General features: G+C 41.6%; 2 protein-coding genes across 2 annotated transcripts in view; both read right to left on the bottom strand.

Annotated features, from left to right (window-relative positions):
• ANKFY1 (ankyrin repeat and FYVE domain containing 1) overlaps positions 1-11,087 on the bottom strand; it is a 71,375-nt gene extending 60,288 nt beyond the window's left edge. Inside the window, exon 1 of the mRNA XM_020882063.2 lies at positions 11,010-11,087. Within this exon, the coding sequence (XP_020737722.2) occupies positions 11,010-11,019 (10 nt within the window). The 5' untranslated portion in view covers positions 11,020-11,087. The remainder of the gene's footprint in view (positions 1-11,009) is intronic.
• Positions 11,088-15,030: 3,943 nt separating this feature from the next.
• The window catches only part of UBE2G1 (ubiquitin conjugating enzyme E2 G1), an 88,026-nt gene continuing 81,166 nt past the window's right edge, over positions 15,031-21,890 (bottom strand). The window contains exon 6 of the mRNA XM_070478899.1: positions 15,031-18,095. The gene's annotated coding sequence lies outside the window, so the exon portion shown is untranslated. The remainder of the gene's footprint in view (positions 18,096-21,890) is intronic.

Consider the following 21,890-nt stretch of genomic DNA (forward strand, 5'->3'; position numbering starts at 1 on the left):
AGTAAAGCCTAACATGCTTTTAAAAATCGTCATTAGGGAATTCCCTTGTGGTCCTGTGGCTAGGACTCGGTACTTTCACTGCCATGGCCTGGGTTCAATCCCTCGTCAGGGAACCAAGATCCTGCAAGCTATACAACAAGGCAAAAAAAAAAAAAAAACCCTCATTATTATTAATTTGGAAGAAGTGCAAGTTAGTTAGGCTGCATGTTAAAAAAAAAAGCTCTGCAAGAGGCAACTCCTAACCTACCACAGGAAAAAGTCAGTCAATGTCTATCATTGATCCGTCTAGAAATGGCAGTATTATCACTTAGAGGTCAACAAAGAGGGGAAAGTAGTCTGGGAAGTGGGTTCTGAGGGGTGGCAAAATTTTATTTTTTAAGTCTTGTAATATTATTTGAGCTTTAAATCGATGTGCACTTACAAAGCAAATATATTTTATACAAATTTTAAAGATTATCGAAAACAATTACAAGTATGAGGGAAAATAAATAATTTTCTAATACCCAAGGGTAAGGGTTTTTACACATCACAAAACTTTAGGAAAGGAAGGAACCTAAAGATCATTTCTTCTGGCTCAATTCCCAGACAATGAGCTGAGGAGCACAGAGGGGACTGGCCCATGACCCCTAACCAATTCTTGCCTTAGACTGCTCCATGAGAACATTACTCCCAGACTGGCTGCGTAAGAATCACTTAGGCAATCTGAACTAAAGAGAAAGCACCCAAATTCAGCAGATCTGGAGTGGGATCACAGGATATGTACAGTGCTTTTCAGATGACCCCAGGTATGGGAATGACTGGCTTGGAGAAAAACCTCAGCCCCCAAGTCACACACAGTTAGACTGCTTTGGGAATACTACTGTTAAGATAGAAGATCAACAGAATTGTAATTTTTTTTGTTCATTCATCAGCTTATCCAGAGATTTGCAACTCTTAAGAAGGCAGCTGTATAACCTAGCAGTTCATTGAAAATTTATAAAGTGCCAGTGTGAAAGTAAAGAAAACCACCTTGGCACATGTTTTTCACAAAGTTGCTGGGTAATGGAGAAGACAAGCAATTAAAAAAGACAAGTTGAAAACCTGAAAGCACTCTGACAAGGGATACAAATACAGCACAGAGCAAGACCACCTGGCCTTAAGGCAGTGCAAGGAAAGACATCTCAGACAAGTGGCATTTCACTCCAAAAGATTTAAATAAAGCCTGTAAGTGTTTGCAGCATACTAGGTCCAGAAAATATAAGGGAAAGGCTTCAGTGATTTACCTTCTTGGTCAGATTTTCCTTTTAAATAAGTATCAGTCAACAGGTTTGTGGGCTAGGCACAACACTAGGCTCCAGGAAAAAAATAAATCATTAAAAAGCAAGACCTACCCTTGTCCTCCATATAAGTCACCAGCAAGAAGGCCTGCAAGTCACCTGCCTCTGCCTAAGTCAATTTAATGGGTAACAAGAGGACATCTTATCTTGCTAGTTCAAACAGGTGGCTCTAGTCACATCTTACTTGCCCAAGAGACAGCTGCTAAGTTTTCGCAGGAGTTGCCTGTGGCTATGTATTGCAGATTTTTCTTCCCTGAAGCAAACTGAACCCATTAACCTTGGTTTCAATTACACCTTATTCTAGCCAAAGTTTTGCTCAAGAGTCCCAAAATCCACCAACACTATAGCACCCATAAATATTCTGCATTTCCATTTCACTTAAACTATCATTTTTTTAACTGCTTTATTGATGTATAATTGTTTAGATTATTTAAATAGTATCACGCCACTAAATTCCAAATCTTTAGTTATCTCGGCTAGAGCATCAGAACGTTTGTCCTCACCAGCTTTAGCACAACCAGGTCTGGCCTAAACTATCATTCTTATGGAAGATCAGCAGTTGCCCCTTGGAGTTTTTTAAAAAGGGCAGTTTAATTTGTACATTTTCCAAATAATATAGCACCAAAGTAGTGCCAACAGAGAAGGCAATGGAACCCCACTCCAGTACTCTTGCCTGGAAAATCCGATGGACGGAGAAGCCTGATAGGCTGCAGTCCATGGGGTTGCTGAGAGTTGGACACAACTGAGCGACTTCACTTTCACTTTTCACTTCCATGCATTGGAGGAAATGGTAACCCACTCCAGTGTTCTTGCCTGGAGAATCCCAGGGATGGAGTCGCACAGAGTTGGGCACGACTGAAGCCAACTTAGCAGCAGCAGTGGTGCCAAATATAGAATCTATATAAAATATAGAAGTAGTGTCTACAGGAACTCACAAACAGGAGGGACAAGAATGAAACTAACAGTCACAAAGAATCTGGATACTGATTCATGTGTGGGGAACTATGAGGACATTTGCCTCAGAAAATAGAAAGTTATGAACTCCTCTAACCCTTAAAGATCATAAAAGTTTTATTTCAAAAATGTTCTTGAGCAACCTTTGTAAATTTCTTTGGATACCAGTTATACACAGGTAAATCCAAAATCTACAGCAATAGCCCTAGTAGCTCTCAGAATTACTGACACGAATTTCTACCTGGAGCCTCAACCCTGACACTTGTCAACAGTTCCCTAACAATACAAGACATAAACTACAAAGGTTATGATCAGAGAAGAGGTGAGATAAAAGGAGGGTGTTAGGGTATAGGATCCCATTCATGAAATCACAGCTGCTCCCCATCTTGCATCTTTTGTAGGAGAAAACCCTGATCACAAGTGCACCTACCAGTGGCACTACAACTGCCACACCATTTCCTGATATAACAAAGAAAGCCCCCATGGCTGAGATATTATTCTGTGGGCAATATGTCTGCTTGCAAATAGCAAGCAAATGTGTCCTTGAAGTACCAGCAAGCCGTAAAGTTTCTACAGGAATAAGTATACAATTATCATTCTGAGTAATAATGGAGAACCTACAGCTCAGTGCAGGGGTGAGGGGCACAGGCTCTGGAGTCAGATCCTAGACCCAGCACTTTCTAGTTATCACACCTCAGGCAAATGCCTCCTTCTCCACCTAGGTTAAGTCTGTAAACATAAATAAGCTAATACTTACAAGGACCTTTAGAAGCATACCTGCCCTGCAGTAAAAGGTCAGTAAATGTGCGCTATTGTTCTAAGTCTGAGAAAGGCTACATGATATTGCCCTTAAGACAGTGTGCTCTGGAGCCTCATTTGCCTGGGCTGGAACCCAGGCCAGAGCATTTCCTACAAGTGTGACCTTGGCAAGTCACTTCGTTCTGTGCTTCGGTTTCCACAGGAGGAAAGTAGGAATAATAATGGTATCTCAGAGTGCTGTCAAGGAGTAATTGAGATACATTAAATTATTCAGAACACTGTCTAGTTTAAAGGTTTACGACCACTTCTTTATCAAGTGACTAATTTTCAGCTGTGGCTTCTTTTTTCTCTTTCTCCAACTTTCTTTGAAAAATAAGCCTAGAAATTTAAATAATAGATAAACCTACAGTTTCACCAGAAGAGCTATACTAAGTATCAGTGAAGAATATCAGTACTTGCATCACAATTTAATCATGTTTTTTTCCCCAAATAATATCCATTTGCTCTTCACCAATGCAGTTGGAGGTCAGACATCTCGATGCGCTCTCTGGTAATTCATCACTCCTCACCTAACCAAAGATGCCTGGGACAAAAAAAAAAATCTACATTCACTATGAATACCCTAGAAAAAGAGACCAAAGTCAACTGCAATACATACACACACACACACACAATTTAATCAGCAAGTCGTGGGGCAGAAAAGGAACCAACAAGGCTTCTTATAAGACTCTTCCTTCTAGGTTGTGAGTTGGCAAACTTTTTCAGTGAAGGGCCGGTAGTAAATATTTCAGGCTTCACAGTTACAGCACATCAGAGGTTGCCAGAGGTCAGGGGAATGGGACTGAATGAATGCAAGGAAGTTCGAGGAAATTATTTTAAGATTATAAAAATGTTCTACATCATGATTTAAGATCTTAAGTCAAAGCGCATGCTCATCCCACTGTACCATGCTACCTATTTTCAGTCTCAATGTCAGGACATCAAACAAAAAGTTATTAATTATTAATTCACTGACTTAGGAATTAAATGTTCTTCCCATTCCCTACCTTAAATGTGATTTCTACTCCCTGCCTACTCCAATTCTAACCCACAGTGTATTCATTAAATCCTTTTAGGTGAACAAAACCGGGATATTTCCTTTCTCTACATCCTACAGTTCTTTCCAGCCCCCAATTTTCACATTGAATTACTGTTCTTTGTATAATTCTGCAATTACTAAATGACTTTCTCCCTACTCTGCTTTAACTATGTCCATTAGATAAAAGAAAAATGACCGTAAAACTGGTAACATCTCATTTTGAGAACTACAAAAATAATTTTGTTTCAGTCTTCTACGTAACAGTATTTCATTAAAGCACATATCATATTCCCAGAAAAAACTGTCTTCCTTGCTGGCATCAGAAAACATACAGTCCTCGCAGGTAATGAATTACTACCACAACTTCTTTCCTGAACGTGTCAATTACAGATGCAATTTTTCTTTCACTAGGATTACTAGCGCTAACTATGGTGCTAATTCTAGGAAAACTGTTTAACAGAAAAGAAATAAGTGGATGTATTTACTGTTGAAATTCAAGTTCACAAAATACCCTAATGAAAAGAGGAAGGGAGGGAGTTCCCTAGCAGCCTAGTGGTTTGGATTCCAGCCTTTCACTACTGTACCCAGGTTCAATCTCTGGTCAGGGAAGTGAGATCCCGTAAGCCACGAGGCATGTGCAAAAAAAAAAGAAGAAAAGAGGAAGGGTTAGACAGCAATAGCATCTAAAGGAGAGTACAAAGGAACAGCCAAGATAGCTCTGCCAGTCTGCACCTTCCCAGGTCACACACACACAGACAAAAAGTTTGGACATAGTAAAAACATAGCGGTGCTAAGAGGTATATCATATTTTGACTTTTCACCCTTTAAAAAGTCTAGCAATTCTGTTACAACTCAAATGCTTTAACAAAGTCGAAAAGTCATTATTTAACAAAAGTTGCTTTAAAAAAAATCCTTTTACTTCATTTACAAATAACACCTACTACTGGAGACTTCTTAGTTAGGAAAGATGACCTAATTTTATTTATGTATATGTGTACATATTATATACATGCACATAGTTACATTTATTTTAAAAAATGATTTAGTAAAATCCTCTTCTATTCAATACTCATTCAGATTGAAAAAAGTTTTTTTGTGGGATATACTCATTTTCACTGAAGCTGACTGATGCATAAATCTTGAGTTTTTAGAAGTTTCCCAAGTGAGTCTAATATGCAGGGTTCTCCAGGTTGAGAACCACTAGCCCGAACTACCAGAATGACAGCAGAAAGGAAAGAACATACGTGAGAGCTTTAGAAGAACCACAGGATTTGGTGCTGACTACAGAGTTAGGGGGACTTCCCAGGTGGTGTGAGTGGTAAAGAACCTGCCTGTCAATGCGGGAGATGAAGAGACGTGGGTTGGATCCCTGGGTTGGGAAGATCCCCTGAAGGGCATGGCAACCTACACCTGTATTCTTGCCTGGAGAAGCCCATGGACAGAGGAGCTGGGCGGGCTATGGTCCATAGCGGTCACAAAGAGTCAGATACAACTGTAGCGACTTAGTACACACACACATATGCACAGAGTTGGGGGAAGTCAAAAGTAGAGACATTACTTTGCTGACAAAGGTCCAGACAGTCAAAGCAATGATTTTTCCAGTAGTCATGTATGGATGTGAGAGCTGGACCATAAAGAAGGCTGAGCGCTGAAGAACTGATGCTTTGGAACTGTGGTATTGGAGAAGACTCGAGAGTCCCCTGGACTGCAAGATCAAACCAGTCAATCCTAAAGGAAATCAACACTGAATATTCACTGGAAGGACTTATGCTGAAGCTCCAATACTTTGGCCACCTGGTGCAAAGAACTGACTCACTGGAAAAGACTGGCAAAGATTAAGGGCAGGAGAAGGGGATGACAGAGAATGAGATGGTTGGATGGCATCACCAACTTGATGGACATGAGTTTGAGCAAGCTCCGGGAGTTGGTGATGGACTGGAAAGTCTGGCATGCTGCAGTCCATGGAGTTGCAAAGAGTCGGACATGACTGAGTGACTCAACAACAACAGGGATGACCACTAGGTTACTGACCTTCAGCATTCAGCTGGACAGTGGTACCACTCATCATCAATGCAAAGGAGAAAACTCAGTAAACTATAAAGTACAATATGAGAAACTTTGCCTTCCCCTCTTGGCTGCACGTCCACTAAGGCTGAGACTGTGTGTTGCTCACTCTGTCATCCCCAGCAAAGTTGCCTGTGTGTGTGTGCTGTGTGTTCAGTTGTGTCTGATTCTTTGTAACTCCATGGACTGTAGACCACCAGGCTCCTCTGTCCATGGAATTTTCCATAAAATACTTTTTTCCTGATTGTGATTCAACTGATAAGACTTGTCTGCAAGTCAGTGGCGTGACTTAACACATTTTTCAAAACCTCACTCTGTAGCACTGATCAGAGGCAGAGCTGGCTGCACAGGAAATACTCAACAAATACTAGCTCACCAGCTAATTTTCACACAAACACCAGTCTGACTGGAAATACTTCCAACTGCTTGCTAAGCCATAATCCTCTAAAGGTATACTGGGCATGGCGAAATCTGTCCACAACTGAGGTAAAGATATTTGTTCTCAAATCTGTTCCTTCTCTTCCTGTCAACAGTCCAGCCATTATCTGAGTCACCCAGACCAAGAACCCTTGAGTCATCTTTGATTTCACCCTCTTGTCAACATGCAAACAGGTTTCAACAGCCCTATGTTTTACGCCTTCTATAGAGAGTCTCTCTCATATCAGTCCTCACCAAGCCCAATGACCCTTACCAAAGGACTCGTCATCAATTACTACAGCCTCTGTTCCAACCTCCCTCCCTCCCAAATCCATCCTTTACATTATAGCCTTTTTCACTCGCCTCAGACAATTCCAGTCATGTCACTACCTTGGCTGATACCTTTTAGTAGCCTCACCCCAAGGCCCACAGAGTAAAGTCTAAATACTTATTTAACCAATCCCTTCATAATCAGGCCTGTCACATACTTTTCCAACCTCAGATCCTGCTATTTCTTCCACTGAGAATTGTGACCTCTTCCCAACCCATGTACTTTTCCAACCTCAGATCCTGCTATTTCTTCCACTGAGAATTGTGACCTCTTCCCAACCCATGTCCAAAAGAGGCCTATTTTCCAAAGCCTAGCCCAGAGAAGCCTAGCTTATCTCCTGCAGTACAGGCTTCCCCTGACACCCCAAACACTCACCCCACCACTTTTCTAAAACATCTCTTCCCAGCCTGAGTATCGTAAGCATTTTTCACTTTCTATCCTACAATGCGATTTCTACCACACATACTCTTCACCTCCTTTTCTGGACTGCTGCATTCCCTGTGAAAAGGCTCTAGGTCTGGCTCTTCTTCTGTGCCTCTCCCACACCCCCACTCCATACTCATCCCACCCTCTACCCTACAGTGGCTTTCTTACTAGGTGGAGTTCAATAAATACCGTAAGTCCCAGGCCTACTCAGATTTAACAAGAGCAACTGTGTGGCAGGTCAAAATGTCTGGCACTGTGGTAAAAGGGTTCTTGAGACACTTTCTTTTGAGATAGAGATGATCCCCCTTTCAAAGCTGAGTTAACTGAGACTGAGAGCATTCATTGGCTTGCCTGTGATCACAGCTTAGTAACACTAGGATTCAAACCCACGTCCACCTGCAGAGATTGAGCTCTTAAACACTGCGCGACTGCTAAGACTAAACTGGGCTGGGTGAAAAGTAGGTTAGGCAGCCCCCAGCAGCCTGATATTATTCAGAACACATTCATACCTGGACCAGGCAGCTTCCCGGACAAGAGACTAAGGATGTATCCAGACAAATTTTCATTTTTTTAGATTTTATTTATTTATTCATTTTGGCCAAGGCACACAGCTTGTAGGATCTCAGTTCCTCAACGAGGAACTGAACCCTGACCCTCAGCAATGAAAGTGAGCAGTCCTAACCACCAGACCGCCAGGGAATTCCCAGCAACTCTTCTTGATGTCTGGCAAATGACGCCCAATAATTTATCCATTCCTTCAATCACAGGCATGATTCTAAGTTGGGAGATACAGCAGTGAACAAAACAGAAAAAGTCTCTGCTCTTGTGGGGGTTCATATTCCAGCAAGGGAATTAAAAGACAAACAAATCTAGGGACTATTTCTAAAGAGGTGAGAACTGAACAGACACCTGAGTGAATAAAAGTCGACTGGCTATGTGGAGAAACTGAGGAAGACTGTTTGAGGCCAAGGGAACTGCAGGACAAAGATACTGCACTAGAAGCATGCTGGGAATGTACAAAGAATAGCAAGGATGTTAGTATGGCAAAAGCTTCGTGAATAAGTTAAGAAATAAGGTAACAGTGTTAACCAGCAGTCAGACTCTGTTGGGACCTGAAGGTCACTGGAAGGCTTTGGAATAAGATCGCTGAGACCCACAGAAGTGGGGAGGGCGTGTGGAAGGCAGGTGTACTGCAAAGAATGAGAGAGACATGATCTGATTTATGTTTTAAAGAGAACCCTGGAAACAGTAAAAATAGGCTGTGGGGAAGCAAAATGAGGGAGAAAAAGTAAAATCAAGACCAAGTTGGAGGGACTTTTCTCAGCGATGAAGGACACTTCAATTAGCAGGACAGCTTCAGGGAAGTAGAGTGGAAAATGAAATTAATTTTAGGACTTTACTTAAATATATACAGTCAAAGCAATATCCATGGATGGATGGAAGGAAAGAAGCTTGGTTTCCACACGAGTCCCACTAAGAAGTTACTGTATAAGTCAGTCTAAGCAGATTGTATTTACTATTTCTAAGTGCCATTTCCCACAGGCTCACACACTTGCATCACCAAAGGAAAACCATTATCAGGGAGGTTCCCATAGAGTGTGCTTACAGAGCATCCAATTGTTACATGACATGGATTTTTTGCTATTTGCTTATATTTAAATGAGTATTTCTAAACAAGCAGAGTCAGCTGGATAAATTCTGATTAAAGCACAAGCAGCATTAAATAAGTTAACACCCTGCAAAACACTGTCCAGCTAATCTTTCCTCCTTGAACAAGCACCCTCAGTTTAATGAGGTAACTGGATCAGAATGATCCACTCAGAATCTTCCCAAAGTCTGCGACATTGTTTCCAAAAAGCTTAAATCAGAACAGAGAGGAGGAAACTGGAACACAGGAAAGACAATAAAAACTGTCAAGTCAGAACCTCCTGACTATGCCTACCTATCTGTACTCCCTTGCCAATTTAACGCTGAAAGGATGCTTTGTTTAAGGTGTGTTCTCCAGGAGCTGGATGTCTCTCAAGGTTACCCTAACACAAATCTCAAGGCACCTGCAGGATTACCAATCAGCATATTCAGCTAGTAGGAGCTCCTCAAGCTGGAATCAGATTGGCAGACACAGCAGGTGCTCAGGAAAACTGCTGAATGAAAAACCAGCTGCTCTCTACAACTTCAATCTCAGTAATGTACTCCCAAAACATTCAACTTCTCTAACTGATGTAAAGGCGCTGGATAACCGTCACCCCACAGAAAGCCTTCCTGAACCTTTCCACTCCAACTCACTGCTCTGGGCAACAAGCTCCACTTTGCTGGCTGCCTGTTGTGTTAAAACAATATTAAACAACATTCTGTGATTTATTCAAAAACTAGCTTCAGGGGATGCCTTAGCTTTCTTTCTATTCCTATTAATCCTCCTCTGTTTTCAAACAATATTTATCTGATGTTTCCCCCACAGCGGGTATAGCTTGGTAGAAAGAGCAGACCAACAGTGGGTACACCGGTCCTGGGTATCTCTAGAATTCTGGCCTCAATTCCTTTATCTATAAAGTGCAAATGACACCCATGTCAGGCCTCCTTCACAAGGCTGCTGCCAAGTCTAATCAAACGAGAAAAGCCTGCAAGCTGTCAGGTGCTGCCCAGAGAGAAGATTCAAGTAAAGATGGGTTCAGACGAAGCTTAGCTCAAAATCAATATGCGAGGCGGGAGCACCAGCCTATTGCATCCATACGCAATCATCATTTCGTCGAAGAAGCAGTATTTTCCTCCAATAATGGGGTGAACATAAGAAGCACACTAGCCAGGCCCGACAGCATCACTTTAGGGTCCCTGGCAGGTAATTCCCATCTCTGGGTCTCCTTTCCCCCCACCTGTACAAGGCTTTGACAGTGAAGGATTCTAATACTGCTACGTTAAGGCAGACAGAATGGGAGAGGCCAAACTGCCTTTACCTGCAGTGTCATAAAGAAAGCGCCAGAAAGCAGAAAGCAGGTAAGGATAGGACTGAGAGGCAAAGAAGCCGAGGTCTAGTTTAGCATATCTTTTAGGAGCAGTGTGACCTTGGCCAACTACTCTACCTAGCAAACCCCCTCCTCCTGTCCACATCTCTAAACCTGGGGAAAGAACCCCAGCCGACCCGAATCCCCCGGGGCTGCTGGGAAGCCCAGAGCCTACAGCGACCGCCCCTCTGGCGCGTCGGCCGGTGACAGCCCTGGCTCACCCCCACCCTCACCCAGGGAAGAGTCCCAGGCTCTTCCGCAGGCAAGGGATGTACCCCTTCCGGATGCGGGACCTGCCAGGACAGCAGTTTCGATTTCCTAAGGAGAAGTGTTACTTCCCCCGCCGTCCCAGCGCCGCTGGTAATCAAAGGAGCCTCCCCGGCGGCCCTCGGGATCCCAGCAGCTGCACTCAGTCCCGGCACGCGACCAAGCCACCGGCGACCCCGTATCGGTCCCCTGGGGTAGGGGACGCCGGGAGGGGCGTTGCCATGGGAATAGTGCTCGGGACCCCCGCCCGAGGCGCCCGGCAGAGGCTGGACAGGAAGGCTCGCGAGACCCGCTGTGCCCCATGCGACCATGCCCGGTCGTTCCTTCTCAGGGCTGCTTGGCTCAGCCAGCAGCGCCCCCACAGCTCCGCGCCTTCCCGCGCGGCTCCACAAAAACCCTACCTTCCGCCATGTCGGGCCCGGCCCTGCCTCAGCCTCGCGAGATGTGCACCGCTCAACTGGAGCGGCGCGTAACGGAGGCCCTCGAGTCTCGCGAGAGTCATGGAGGCCAGACAGAGGGAGGAGTCGAGACGAGGTAAGAGCAGTGAATGAAAGTAGAGGGGGGGGTAGTTGGATATCCGAGGAACTGAAATTCTGGCTCTCTGCTCCTAGTGCTTTCGAGGCTCTGGACTTATCACATCCTGACTGGGCTCTATCATATTCCACGCCCTAGGGAGGGGACTGAAAAGGATGAGCGCAGCGAGCATTACTACCTTTTGGGAAAATACAGCCGTGAGAGTGTTGAGAAAGGGGTCTTCTTTGGTTTTAGGTTCGTTTGTAAAGATGTGAGAGAGTGAAGTCGCTTAGTCGTGTCCAACTCTTTGCGACCCCATGGACTAAAACCTATCAGGCTTCTCTGACCATGGCATTTTCCAGTCAAGAATACTGGAGTGGGTTGCCATTTCCTTCTCCAGGGGATATTCCCAACCCAGGGATCGAACTCAGGTCTCCTGCACTGCAGGCAGATGCTTTACCATCTGAGCCACTAGGGAAGCCCTAAAAGATGTGAGAGGCTGAGAAAAGAACCAAAGGAGACGGAAAGGCTAGTGAATGAAGTTCAAGGTCCTTGGCGAGGCAGGATGCCCTGCAGGAATTTACGGGAAGTGATGAACTGTAGATTTCAGGCAAGTCACTGTTTTCTACTAAAACATTAGGATACAAGAATGTGCTTGCGGATACATATGAAAGAGGGAAGAGATAAGGAGATTGCTTGATGACATCAATTTTATGGTTGAAGTTCTTACACAAGGGAACCAAAAGAGTGAAGAAAAAGAAGTTGGAAGGCCTGGTTTCAGGCCTTTCAGAACTCGAGACACCTGTCTGCAGAAGCAGAGAATAAAGGGGGAAGGGGGAGGATTTGAAGATAAATTTTAGGTGCTGCTTAGGTTAAGCATTACTGGGTGTGAGATGGAATGGAGAAGGAATTTGGAATCAATAGTCATAGGGTTAAATTTTTGAGGAAGGAGGAGGAATTCTGGATGAGGGATACCAAGGCAATGAAAGGGGAGAGGGTATTGAAATGTGTTAAGAACAGTGGTGTGCTCAGGGAAATGGTGTTCCCGTTGTGACAAGAGACTGAAGATGTGACAAGACACTGAAGACATGGGAGGAGGAATGGACAGGGAGGTATGTAGAGCTGCATTGAGTAAGCAACCCTTAGACTAAGAAGGGCAGGGGAGTACTTGCCAGGCCCAAGAGAGGGGCCATAGCTCAGTGCTTCCATGTCAAGAATGGTGAGCCCTTTGGGACATTAGGGTAGCGAGGCAGAGGCAGCCTCATCTGTTATCCTAAGAGTGCCCTCCAAATATATTCTAGGTCATAACATCAAAGTGGTCAGGAAGTAATGCCATAGCTGATGGCTGGGTTTGTATCATATGACTTATTTTTGCCCCTTCACCAGCACTAGCCTAGTGTCTGGCATATAGCGGGTGCTCAGAATATTTGATGAGCTGTTGCTGTGAGCTATACCAGGAGTCAGGAGAACTGGGTTCAGAGTTGGCTTTGCTGCTGATTTGTAGTGTTGATCGTGGGCAAATCTCTGCAAGGTCTAGGCCGTTTCATCAGATTCTCCATCGATTTTAAGAGGGAATTTGACTAGAGTGATCATGACCTCCTTTTAGAATCTGATGAAAACCAGGGATCCTCTGCTTTAGAGTAGTACACATGTAGGAGTAAACAAATTTTGCTTGGACTAGATGCCCACAGTCAAACAAGAACTCATCTTAAGGGATTTAATCAACTCAAGGGCTTTATCACCTTATCACAGTTTAACTTCAAGAAACCCTCTAACAGAAGTGAAAGCACTCTTAGTGATGTCTGTAATATTAATACAGCCCTGTCTCTGGGCCCTTGTCTTCTGAGTAGACTTACTGGCATAAAAACTCTGGACTTAATACATCCTGTGAAACTAAACATCTGGAGTACTCATTGAATTACACCCTACAGGCTTGGATGGAGCTACATTAGATGGGATCTAATATATAGACATTTTGAGAACTCTGAGCACTGGAACATGGTTCACTTTAGACCTAATTCACATCTTGTTGTCTGATATAGAGGAACGTTGTGTGGAGTCGTCTCCGACAGGGAGCATGAAGTGCAGGAATAGTTAAATGCTGCCTGCCTTAAGAGCATAGGGGAACAGACTGTTTCTGGGGAGGCAGTGTCATTTCATGCTAGAACGGGAGGGAGGCAATCACTAGGCTGGTAGTCCCATGAATTGGGTTCAAGTACTGGCCTCAACACATTAATTCTCTATGTGACCTTGGAAAAACTGTTCCTGAGCTAAGAGGTAAAGCACCCAGTAAGGGAGTTCGTGAAACTGAATCCCGGCCATGAAACTTACTTACTCCAGTCTTGATAAATTAATCTGAACCTGTTTATGCCTGTGGATCCTTCTAAGGATTTGACTAGACCCTTTACAAAAAGAAAATCTAGCACAAGCCTGCCACAAAGTGAAGGCTCAGTGAATAGGAACTTGACTTCTGGTGCTTGTTCGGAATAAGGGGAGGGCACCATGCTACTACAGTTCCTCACACGCACAGTACTATTATAGTTGTTCCTAATGGAGACTGCTGGTAAGGGAAAACCAAGTACCTGTCTGTGACCTTCCGTGCAGCTCCTGTGTCCAAGATGTATCTGGCTGCCTTTTGTGAAAGCCTTTCCCTTCACCTTCAGTTTATTTCACTTATGTGAACAGGATTCAAACTCCTTAATCGTTTCAGTGCAGCCCAGTGGGGTGTGCAGACTCAGTGGAACAAAAAGCCTTGTCCTACCTCGGCATCCAGGTGACACCATCTGAAACTTAGCAACCAAAATTTCCTTATCCTGGAAATACTTAGCTGTGAGAACTGAATCCTGTTGAGGTTTGCAGTCCTCCAGAAAATGAAAATGTTTAATTTGGTGAAGTGTTACCAACTCTAGAGAGAGGTGGAAAATCAGCGGGTCCTTCCACATAGCCTAGGTAGGGCCTTGCACACAGTAGGCACAGTCAAGAACTGGTTCATTTGCATTGGAAATGGCATCCAAATAAAACTTTTTTGCTATATACCTTGAATAGATCGTTATGCTTAAAACTGACATTTAAAGTTTAGAAACATCATCTAGACCTTTCTATAAGAGTTTTATTTCGAATATATTTTTCAGAAAAATTAAAACTGAAAAATGAGCCACCGTTTTCCCCAAACTGCCCTCCAGGAGGATTTTCTTCTTGTGATTAAGAGATCTGGTTCTGTGTTCTTTTCTGAGTTTGTAAAGAAGAGGCCTTAAAACCACTGGCAACTTCCATCAAGAGAGACAAACTTTCAACACCTCCAAACCCATACAACTATATTTAAGGATGCAGGGTAAAAAGCTGAATATTCACATCCTGAATCCTGTTGGAGTTTGCAACCCTTCAGAAAAAAATTTTAATTTGGAATAATAGGGGAAAAAAGTACACATGTTTTGCCTCATTTACCACTAACTTACTGATCCTGAGCAGGTATCTGGGTCAAGTTTGCCCATCTGGTTTAGAGAAGGGAAGGCGGTGACTGAGACGGTGCCTCTGGGTCTCTTCCAGTTCACTCATATCTGAGTCTGGGTTCTTTACCTTTTAGCTTACCTTCATGGTAGAGTTTAAGCTACAGACAAAAACCCCAATAATGCTCTAATAGGTGCTCATTTTATTTTACATAAGGTACTAAATCAGCATGCATGAAATTCTGATGAAGAATGGTGGCTGGCCCCATACTGGAAATTTTAAGACCATTATATGAGATTGGAAGTCAAGTGAACTCCCTACCCTCTGGTTCCTTCTTTAAATGAAGTTTTATAAAGTATTTATCAGGATTCCCCAGTGGACCCTTTGGTATCATGTGCTGTTTATATAGAAAGAATACCATAACTTTGGAGACCTGCATCCTAAAACCAAAACAGCTCATGATACAGCCTCTAAGTCATCATTTATTGATTCATAGTGCACCCATCACATGATCCAGGTGCTTTACAATACAGTAAACATCACAACAGAACTCTCATATAAATACAATCAACAAATTACAGAAAAAAAAAAAAAACTGGAATGAAGCAACATTAGGTCAAATTTCAAAGATGCTAAGAAGTGGCAGTACACAAAAGGTAATTCCACCAACTGGAGACCAGATGGGCAAAGATACACAGGCATGACAATCCCAAATGGGCAGATTTATAGAGGGTGAATGAGCATATAAAATAAAGTTTTACAACCAAGAATGAAGGCTATTAAAGATACTATGACACCCGAGTGATCACAGAACTAGTCGAAAAACCTCACAAAGATATTACCTTGTAATGACAAGGAAACCAACCTCGTTTGGATTTTAAGCTCACCAAGAGGCCAGAAGGCCACGGCAATCGTCCATCTCATTATGAGCCCAGACGAAATCGATAAGCCTTTACGAGAAATTGGAATAAATTTAGGAAACAGCCAACAGTTCTACAATCCATAAGACTATACAGGTGGTGTTGATAGTTGGCACGTGGTCAGGGAGAAAAATCCTTTCCCTAAAGCAGAGGACTCACCTCACACAAATGAGGAGGCATTGCTGGGACAAAAGCCACTGGAATCAGTGTCACCTGAGTGTGGTTTAATATCAAATGTAGAGCCATTTAGATTCACACTGTCAGATGAACACTGGGAAAGGCACAGATGACACCTTTGACAGAGGAAGCTGAAACATCTCTCGAGGTTTATGTTTCCATATGTAGCACAGTCAGGGCACCAGATGGTAAAGGGCATCAAGAGGTTTGCTCATTTCTGGCTCTCCAACTCCCCAAGGTCTAGTCCTAAAAAACACATGATTACACCAAAGTAACTGCATTAAAGTGGCACTTAAGAGTTCAAGAATAGTTGTCCCTGAGTTACTTGGTCCTTTGCTCCTCCCTGAAGAGTCAAATCCCAGGTTTTAACTCAAGAGATTGCTAGGAGAATTATAGCCACAGGAGAGCAAAATTCAGACTAAAAAAAAAAAAAAAATTCAGACTCCATCTTGCCACGAACCACCATCACGCAGACAATTTAAGAATAAAAAGGATGTCATTCGAAGTCCCAGGTAGGTATGCAGTACTGGTACTTTGGGGAAACAGTGCTGAGAGTCTTTGAAAAAGTAAAGTCACAAGTGAAGTTCTTGGAGAAAACTGGCTGCAATGACTCAAAACAGTTTCACATTAAGCCATCACACATTACAGGCTTTTTTGTTTGTTTTTTAATGCTTCAGAGTGAAAAAGAGGCTGAGACTTAGAAAAATCACTCTCTACTCTGACTACATCCTCAATTATTTCACTTTAGAAAAGACACGCGAAGTTTGTAAAGGACTGGCTACTGGCAGGAGTCCTTTCATTCTGTCAACACATTTCTCCAAACCCCACAAAGCAGAGATGCACCAGTTCTCACTGATTCTCACAGTTAAACACCATGTCTCATCAGGTACTGTCTCAAGTTTTGCCCCTTCTATGCCAAACACTGTCCCAGTCCCAACTTCACACCAAACACAGAGAAACCTGGGCCCACCTTTAACACTGCACATGCTTATATTACCACTTCCTGAAACTGTTTTAGAAAACTTATAGTATGAAATACACTTATGCTCAAACAGTTAAGAAAAACCCAAGTGGACTATGTCAGTGACAGAATCAGTATGTCAAATAGCAAAGCATTTATAGCCCTGTAATGCTTTGAGATTCATATAAGAATCCATAGAGAGCCCAATACACATACTGCCATGGCTGTGTGGTTTTCAAGTATTAAGTTTGTTTGCATAAGGAATCAACCTGAGATTTTTCTAAACTGCACTTCTCTGACACTCATTATTATAACCTTCATTCAATACAATAAAAGCCAACAACTTGACCAATTATTGGAAAAAAATTATATTTTGGAAGAACTCACTACATAAGGTGACAGAATTCCAAAATCAAATTACATGAAAATATACATCGCAATTTCTTTGTACAATAGGTGAGAAAATTCTGCAATATTAGAATAGAGGCAAAGAAATATGAAGGGCTAACGGGAAGGGTACGAGGGTAAACAGCATTTTTAATAGCAAACCCAGAAGTTAAGTAGAAAGCCTGTAGCTGTGCATGCTTTATTCATCCAACCTTCACATTAGGTAACTGAGGGCAAAAATAAAACCAAATCAGAGTTTTGTGTTGTTGGGCGTAAATTTCAACCATTTTAAATCTGAATTGAATTCAGAACTAATTCTTTTTAATTCCTAGGGATAATGACTGAATTCAAGAGCTCTCAACGACAGAAAAAAAAAAATGTTATTGCTGTATCCAATCTGAGAGATGGGTGCAGGTACAATACAAAAGGGACAAAGCACCTAGTGATGACCGCTCCTCTGAAGTCATCATTAAAAATCAAGTAGTTGCTTATTGAGTACTTCGGTATTTGAACTAAATGATTTGAAAACTTCCTGGCAGACAGAAGAGATAAAAGTAAAGGGGAGTGTGTCAAAACAAAGAAGATACAAAAGTTTAGTAAGTGGAAAGAGTTTAATGAAGCCTCAATGGTTTAAAGGAAATTAAATGGAAACTTTTAATCCTAATTGCTTTTTATCTGACATGCTTTAAGGAGTCTTTTAAAACTGATAAGAAACAATGAATAGGGAAAGAAAACCTGCTAAAATTTTTTAGAATTTACACGATTCTTACTCTACTACAAGAAAGCATTATTTGGTACAGGTGTATTTGTGGATGTACATGAACAGTATATATATTATCCGGATCATGTTGTGCTATGTACAGGTCTTTACAATTCTTCCTGAAGGTTAAAACAGTTCATTAGAATTCAAAATGCGTAATCATCTGTAAGTTGGCACTTGTTAGGCTCTTGTCAGCATTGATACTGGCATGTTTTATTGCAGCCCAGTTCCAGCCAGTGTTTGCCAACTTGTTACAACAGAAGTCCAGCAATAGGTGGGTAGAGTGCAGGAAAAAACAGTGCCATGTTTCTCAATTGGAGACCTACAAGAAAGCAAACAGCATTATATAATGAATTTTTAAATTACAACAAGGATTACTGGATTAGCAATTTTTATTTGTATTCGACTTCTTGGGAAACAAATTCTTCATTTCACGTTAAGCTCACTTTTGCCCATGTCCAATATGGTAGCCACATCCAACCATTTCATTTTAAATTCAAATGATAGTTTAAAAAGTTTTAAATTTAGTTCCTCAGTCACACTACCCACATATCAAGTGCTCAGTATGTCTAGTGACTACCATACTGGATACTGCAAATATAGATTATATCCACCAGTGAAGAAAGTTCTATCACACAGACTTAACTTAGACACTTCTCTAAGTTCAGCCCAAACCTACTTTATCCATCCAGCCTCCAACAAATGATCTCTCCCAATTAGAGTTTTCTATTGTTTTGTATCTGCTGATCTCATGTCTTCAATTAGACTAGAAGAACCGCAGCTAAATAAAAACACCTGTCACCTTATGGAGTGCTTATTATGTGCCAGGCAGTATATAAAGTGCCTTAAAAACTCATCTCATGTAATGCTCATATTGACCATATAAAGGGGTTTCCCCCATTTTACAGAGAAAAGAAAGACAAGGTCACTGAGCTAATAAATGGCAGAGTTTCCTGTTCAAAAGGTTAACAAAACACTTGTTTCAGTTAAAAAAAAAAAAATCCAGTGAAATGATTAAGACTTTTAGAGATTTTATTATATGAATGTGTCCTTTGAAATATGTAAGGGGAGCACAAGAAAGGGGAAAGGGAGAAAAATGCCTATTACTGTTACATCAGATCAAGCGCTTCAGAAATTTGGGAGTCTGATCACCAGCCAAGCCATTGTTGGTCACAAAGAAGACTCATACATAAGGACTGGAAATCCAAGGGATATAATTTTAAACTCCTAACAAAGAAGCCAAATGTACTTATTAGAGCCAGCATGACAAATATTTAACTTACACCAGATATGTGGAAAGTTCAATGTGTCTTCTAAATACCCAAATGAAGTTATCAGTATTACAGTCACCCAGTTGAACCATAGCGAAGGCTCTGCAGCGGGCAGGAAGAAAGCTGGGGGCATATCTACAGCCATACACGTGCCCGTTGCTAGAGTCTAGACTGCCTCCTAAGACAGCTCCTGAGGAGTAGAGTGGCTGCTCAGTCCCTCCCCAGGGGGCTCGTACCAGCCAGTGTAAGTGATCCCCAGCAAGCTCTGAACCCACCAAACCTTTCACCAGCGCCAGGTTCTATCCTTTGCATACACATACACATATATGCACATATTTTATTAGGAAATCGAAAGGTACAGACTGACCCTCAAGAAAAATTGTAATGAATAGGACTGTAATTTCCAGGTTATATTACTTAAAATGTTTTTCCAAAGACTATATACCACACTCAAATTAATCCCTGGCCAGTTAACTTCTCAGGGCTGAAAAAGAACTGGGTACAGAGCTTAGGCATTCAGTAATCACTCTCTTATGATGTGAACAGAAACTTCAGGGCCACAAAATAGTCATTTAAAAACTGTTTCCAGGTGAGGTTTTAAAGAAACATACTCCAGGGAAGACTGACTACAGAAAGTCATTAATTACCTAAAATCAGACATTCAAGCCTTTTTTTAGTGAGGCACCAGCTTTAAATAGCTTTAGCTTCTTCAGCAGGAAGAGAAAAAAAAATCTATTTCCCCTCCTTTGAATAAAATATATTCTAAACAGAAAAAAAGCCTTGGTACAGCAAAAACAAGTTTGCTGTTCTTTTCTCTAGAAAGAAAAATTCTAGAAGCTGAATTTACCTAATACTCAAATAAATGGTGTTAATCTAAAATAGTCATTTTACATTTATAAGCATATACCATTTCTGGTTTAAAATAAATCTGTGTGGTATTATTAAAAATCACACCATTTCTATATCAACTTTATGTCTTTATGAAATAAGTATCTGTTTTTTTTGCCTTAAATCTAAGTCTTAACTATTCTGGATTCCTAACCTACAAATCTGGAGATGGTTTGGCTTCAAAGTGTCTTATTCCATTTATTTCTAAAACTAGAATCATATCATTAATTTTCCATGTGGCTACACATTTTAATCTTTTAAAAGGCCTAAAAGATAAAAAGCAGACAAGCATGCTTAAAAAAAAAAAAAACACACAAAAAAACACTTTTTGATGTTAAAAGGCAATAATGAAAGTAATTTCTCACTCAAGGGTAAGTGTCCCAATAATCTCAACCATTCTTAAGTGAAAGCAGTCCATAAGTTAAATAGCTTTATATCAGGGCATTACCTTTCACACAGATGATTCCAAAAGTTCCACTTCATTCTACACTGCTAAGTGTGGTGTCACTAAACAGTTCTCCCCCATCACCAGTCCATCCTTCTCCCCCAAACTGAACTATTTTTATTCTTTTCCTTATGTCATCCACTTTGGACCATTCACACACATTTCCTTTCTGAAGTCTGTAATAGCTCACTCCCCTAGCTCTTCTCCTGGTGACCAACCAGTCCACATATTTCTGTCCCCAGCGTCTGAAGGATGCTGTCCTTGGCCTTAGTAGTACTGCTGTCTATACCAAATGAATGGACATCTCTACTCTGGAGACTTCTAGGCTCACTCACAGCCCTACTTTAACCTCTGTCCTAACCATTCAGTATTAGGCATGTGCTGACTTTCTTACAGTCACGCTCTGCTACTACTCCCACTAAAGCTCTCCATGTGGTTTAACATTCCTGTGCCTGGTCTAACTGGCCAGGTGAACAGTTGAACAGTTCTTTATTGGCCTGGATGATATCTATGGTACTCTAGAGAGCCCCTTCTTTCCCAAGAGAACAGAGCCTTTGGAAATATTCACTAACAAGAAATGAAATGAGCTCAGGGTGTGCTGTTCTTGGTGTTACCTCTCATTCCAAGATTTAAATCTTAAACCTTAATAACATGCAACTGTTAAAAGGGAAGCAGATATACATTACTGACATTTGATATTAATAAAATATCAAAAGACAACATTAAACGGGAAGCACAGAGTGGACACTATGTATACACTTGCGTTATAGACACAGACAAATAAAATCACACTTGTATGTACATGAGTGCTGGGGGAGCGGGGGTTAGATTTCTGAAAGATTAAACAATGGCTACTTCTGAGAACTGGTGGGCTGAGATGGGAAAGAGGTTTACTTTTCCTTACATATAGCTGCAGCTCTAAAGGTAGCAGTCAGATTCAGAGGAAACTGAGAGACAGCCATGATATTTATGGGTAAGAGAAGATGTTTCTAGAAGGGAGATCAATAGTCAATTCAGTTCAAATGCTACAGAAATTAAAAAAAAAAACTAAGGGACTTTCCTAGAGGTCCAATGGTTAAGACTTTATGCTTCCATTGCAGGGGACACAGGTTCAATTCTTGGTTGGGGAACTAAACCCCTCATGCCACAGCCAACAAACAAACAACAACAAATAAAAACCTCATCAAAACTGAAATTAAGCCTTTGAATGTGGCAAACAGGCAGCCCCTGGTCTCCTTACTACTTTAGTATTCCATGGAGAAGGAAGGTGAGCCAAATATGCTGGAAGACTGACAGTTAAGAAAAAACAAGGCAAAGTCCTTTTGTTTCCCAGGTCCCTCTCTTCCTCCCTAAAGTACCACTGCAAAATTTAAGAATTTTATGGTATTTCTTCTAATCCTTTCTTTTTAAAATACTTTTATTCTGTCAGCTACAACAGAATGGTGGGTTTTACTTTATAATATTAAATGGTAACATTCTTTTTTCTTTTTGCCACATTGCTTCTCCTATTCAA

The sequence above is a fragment of the Odocoileus virginianus genome, chromosome 17, assembly GCF_023699985.2.
Source record: "Odocoileus virginianus isolate 20LAN1187 ecotype Illinois chromosome 17, Ovbor_1.2, whole genome shotgun sequence".
Lineage (NCBI taxonomy): Eukaryota > Metazoa > Chordata > Mammalia > Artiodactyla > Cervidae > Odocoileus > Odocoileus virginianus.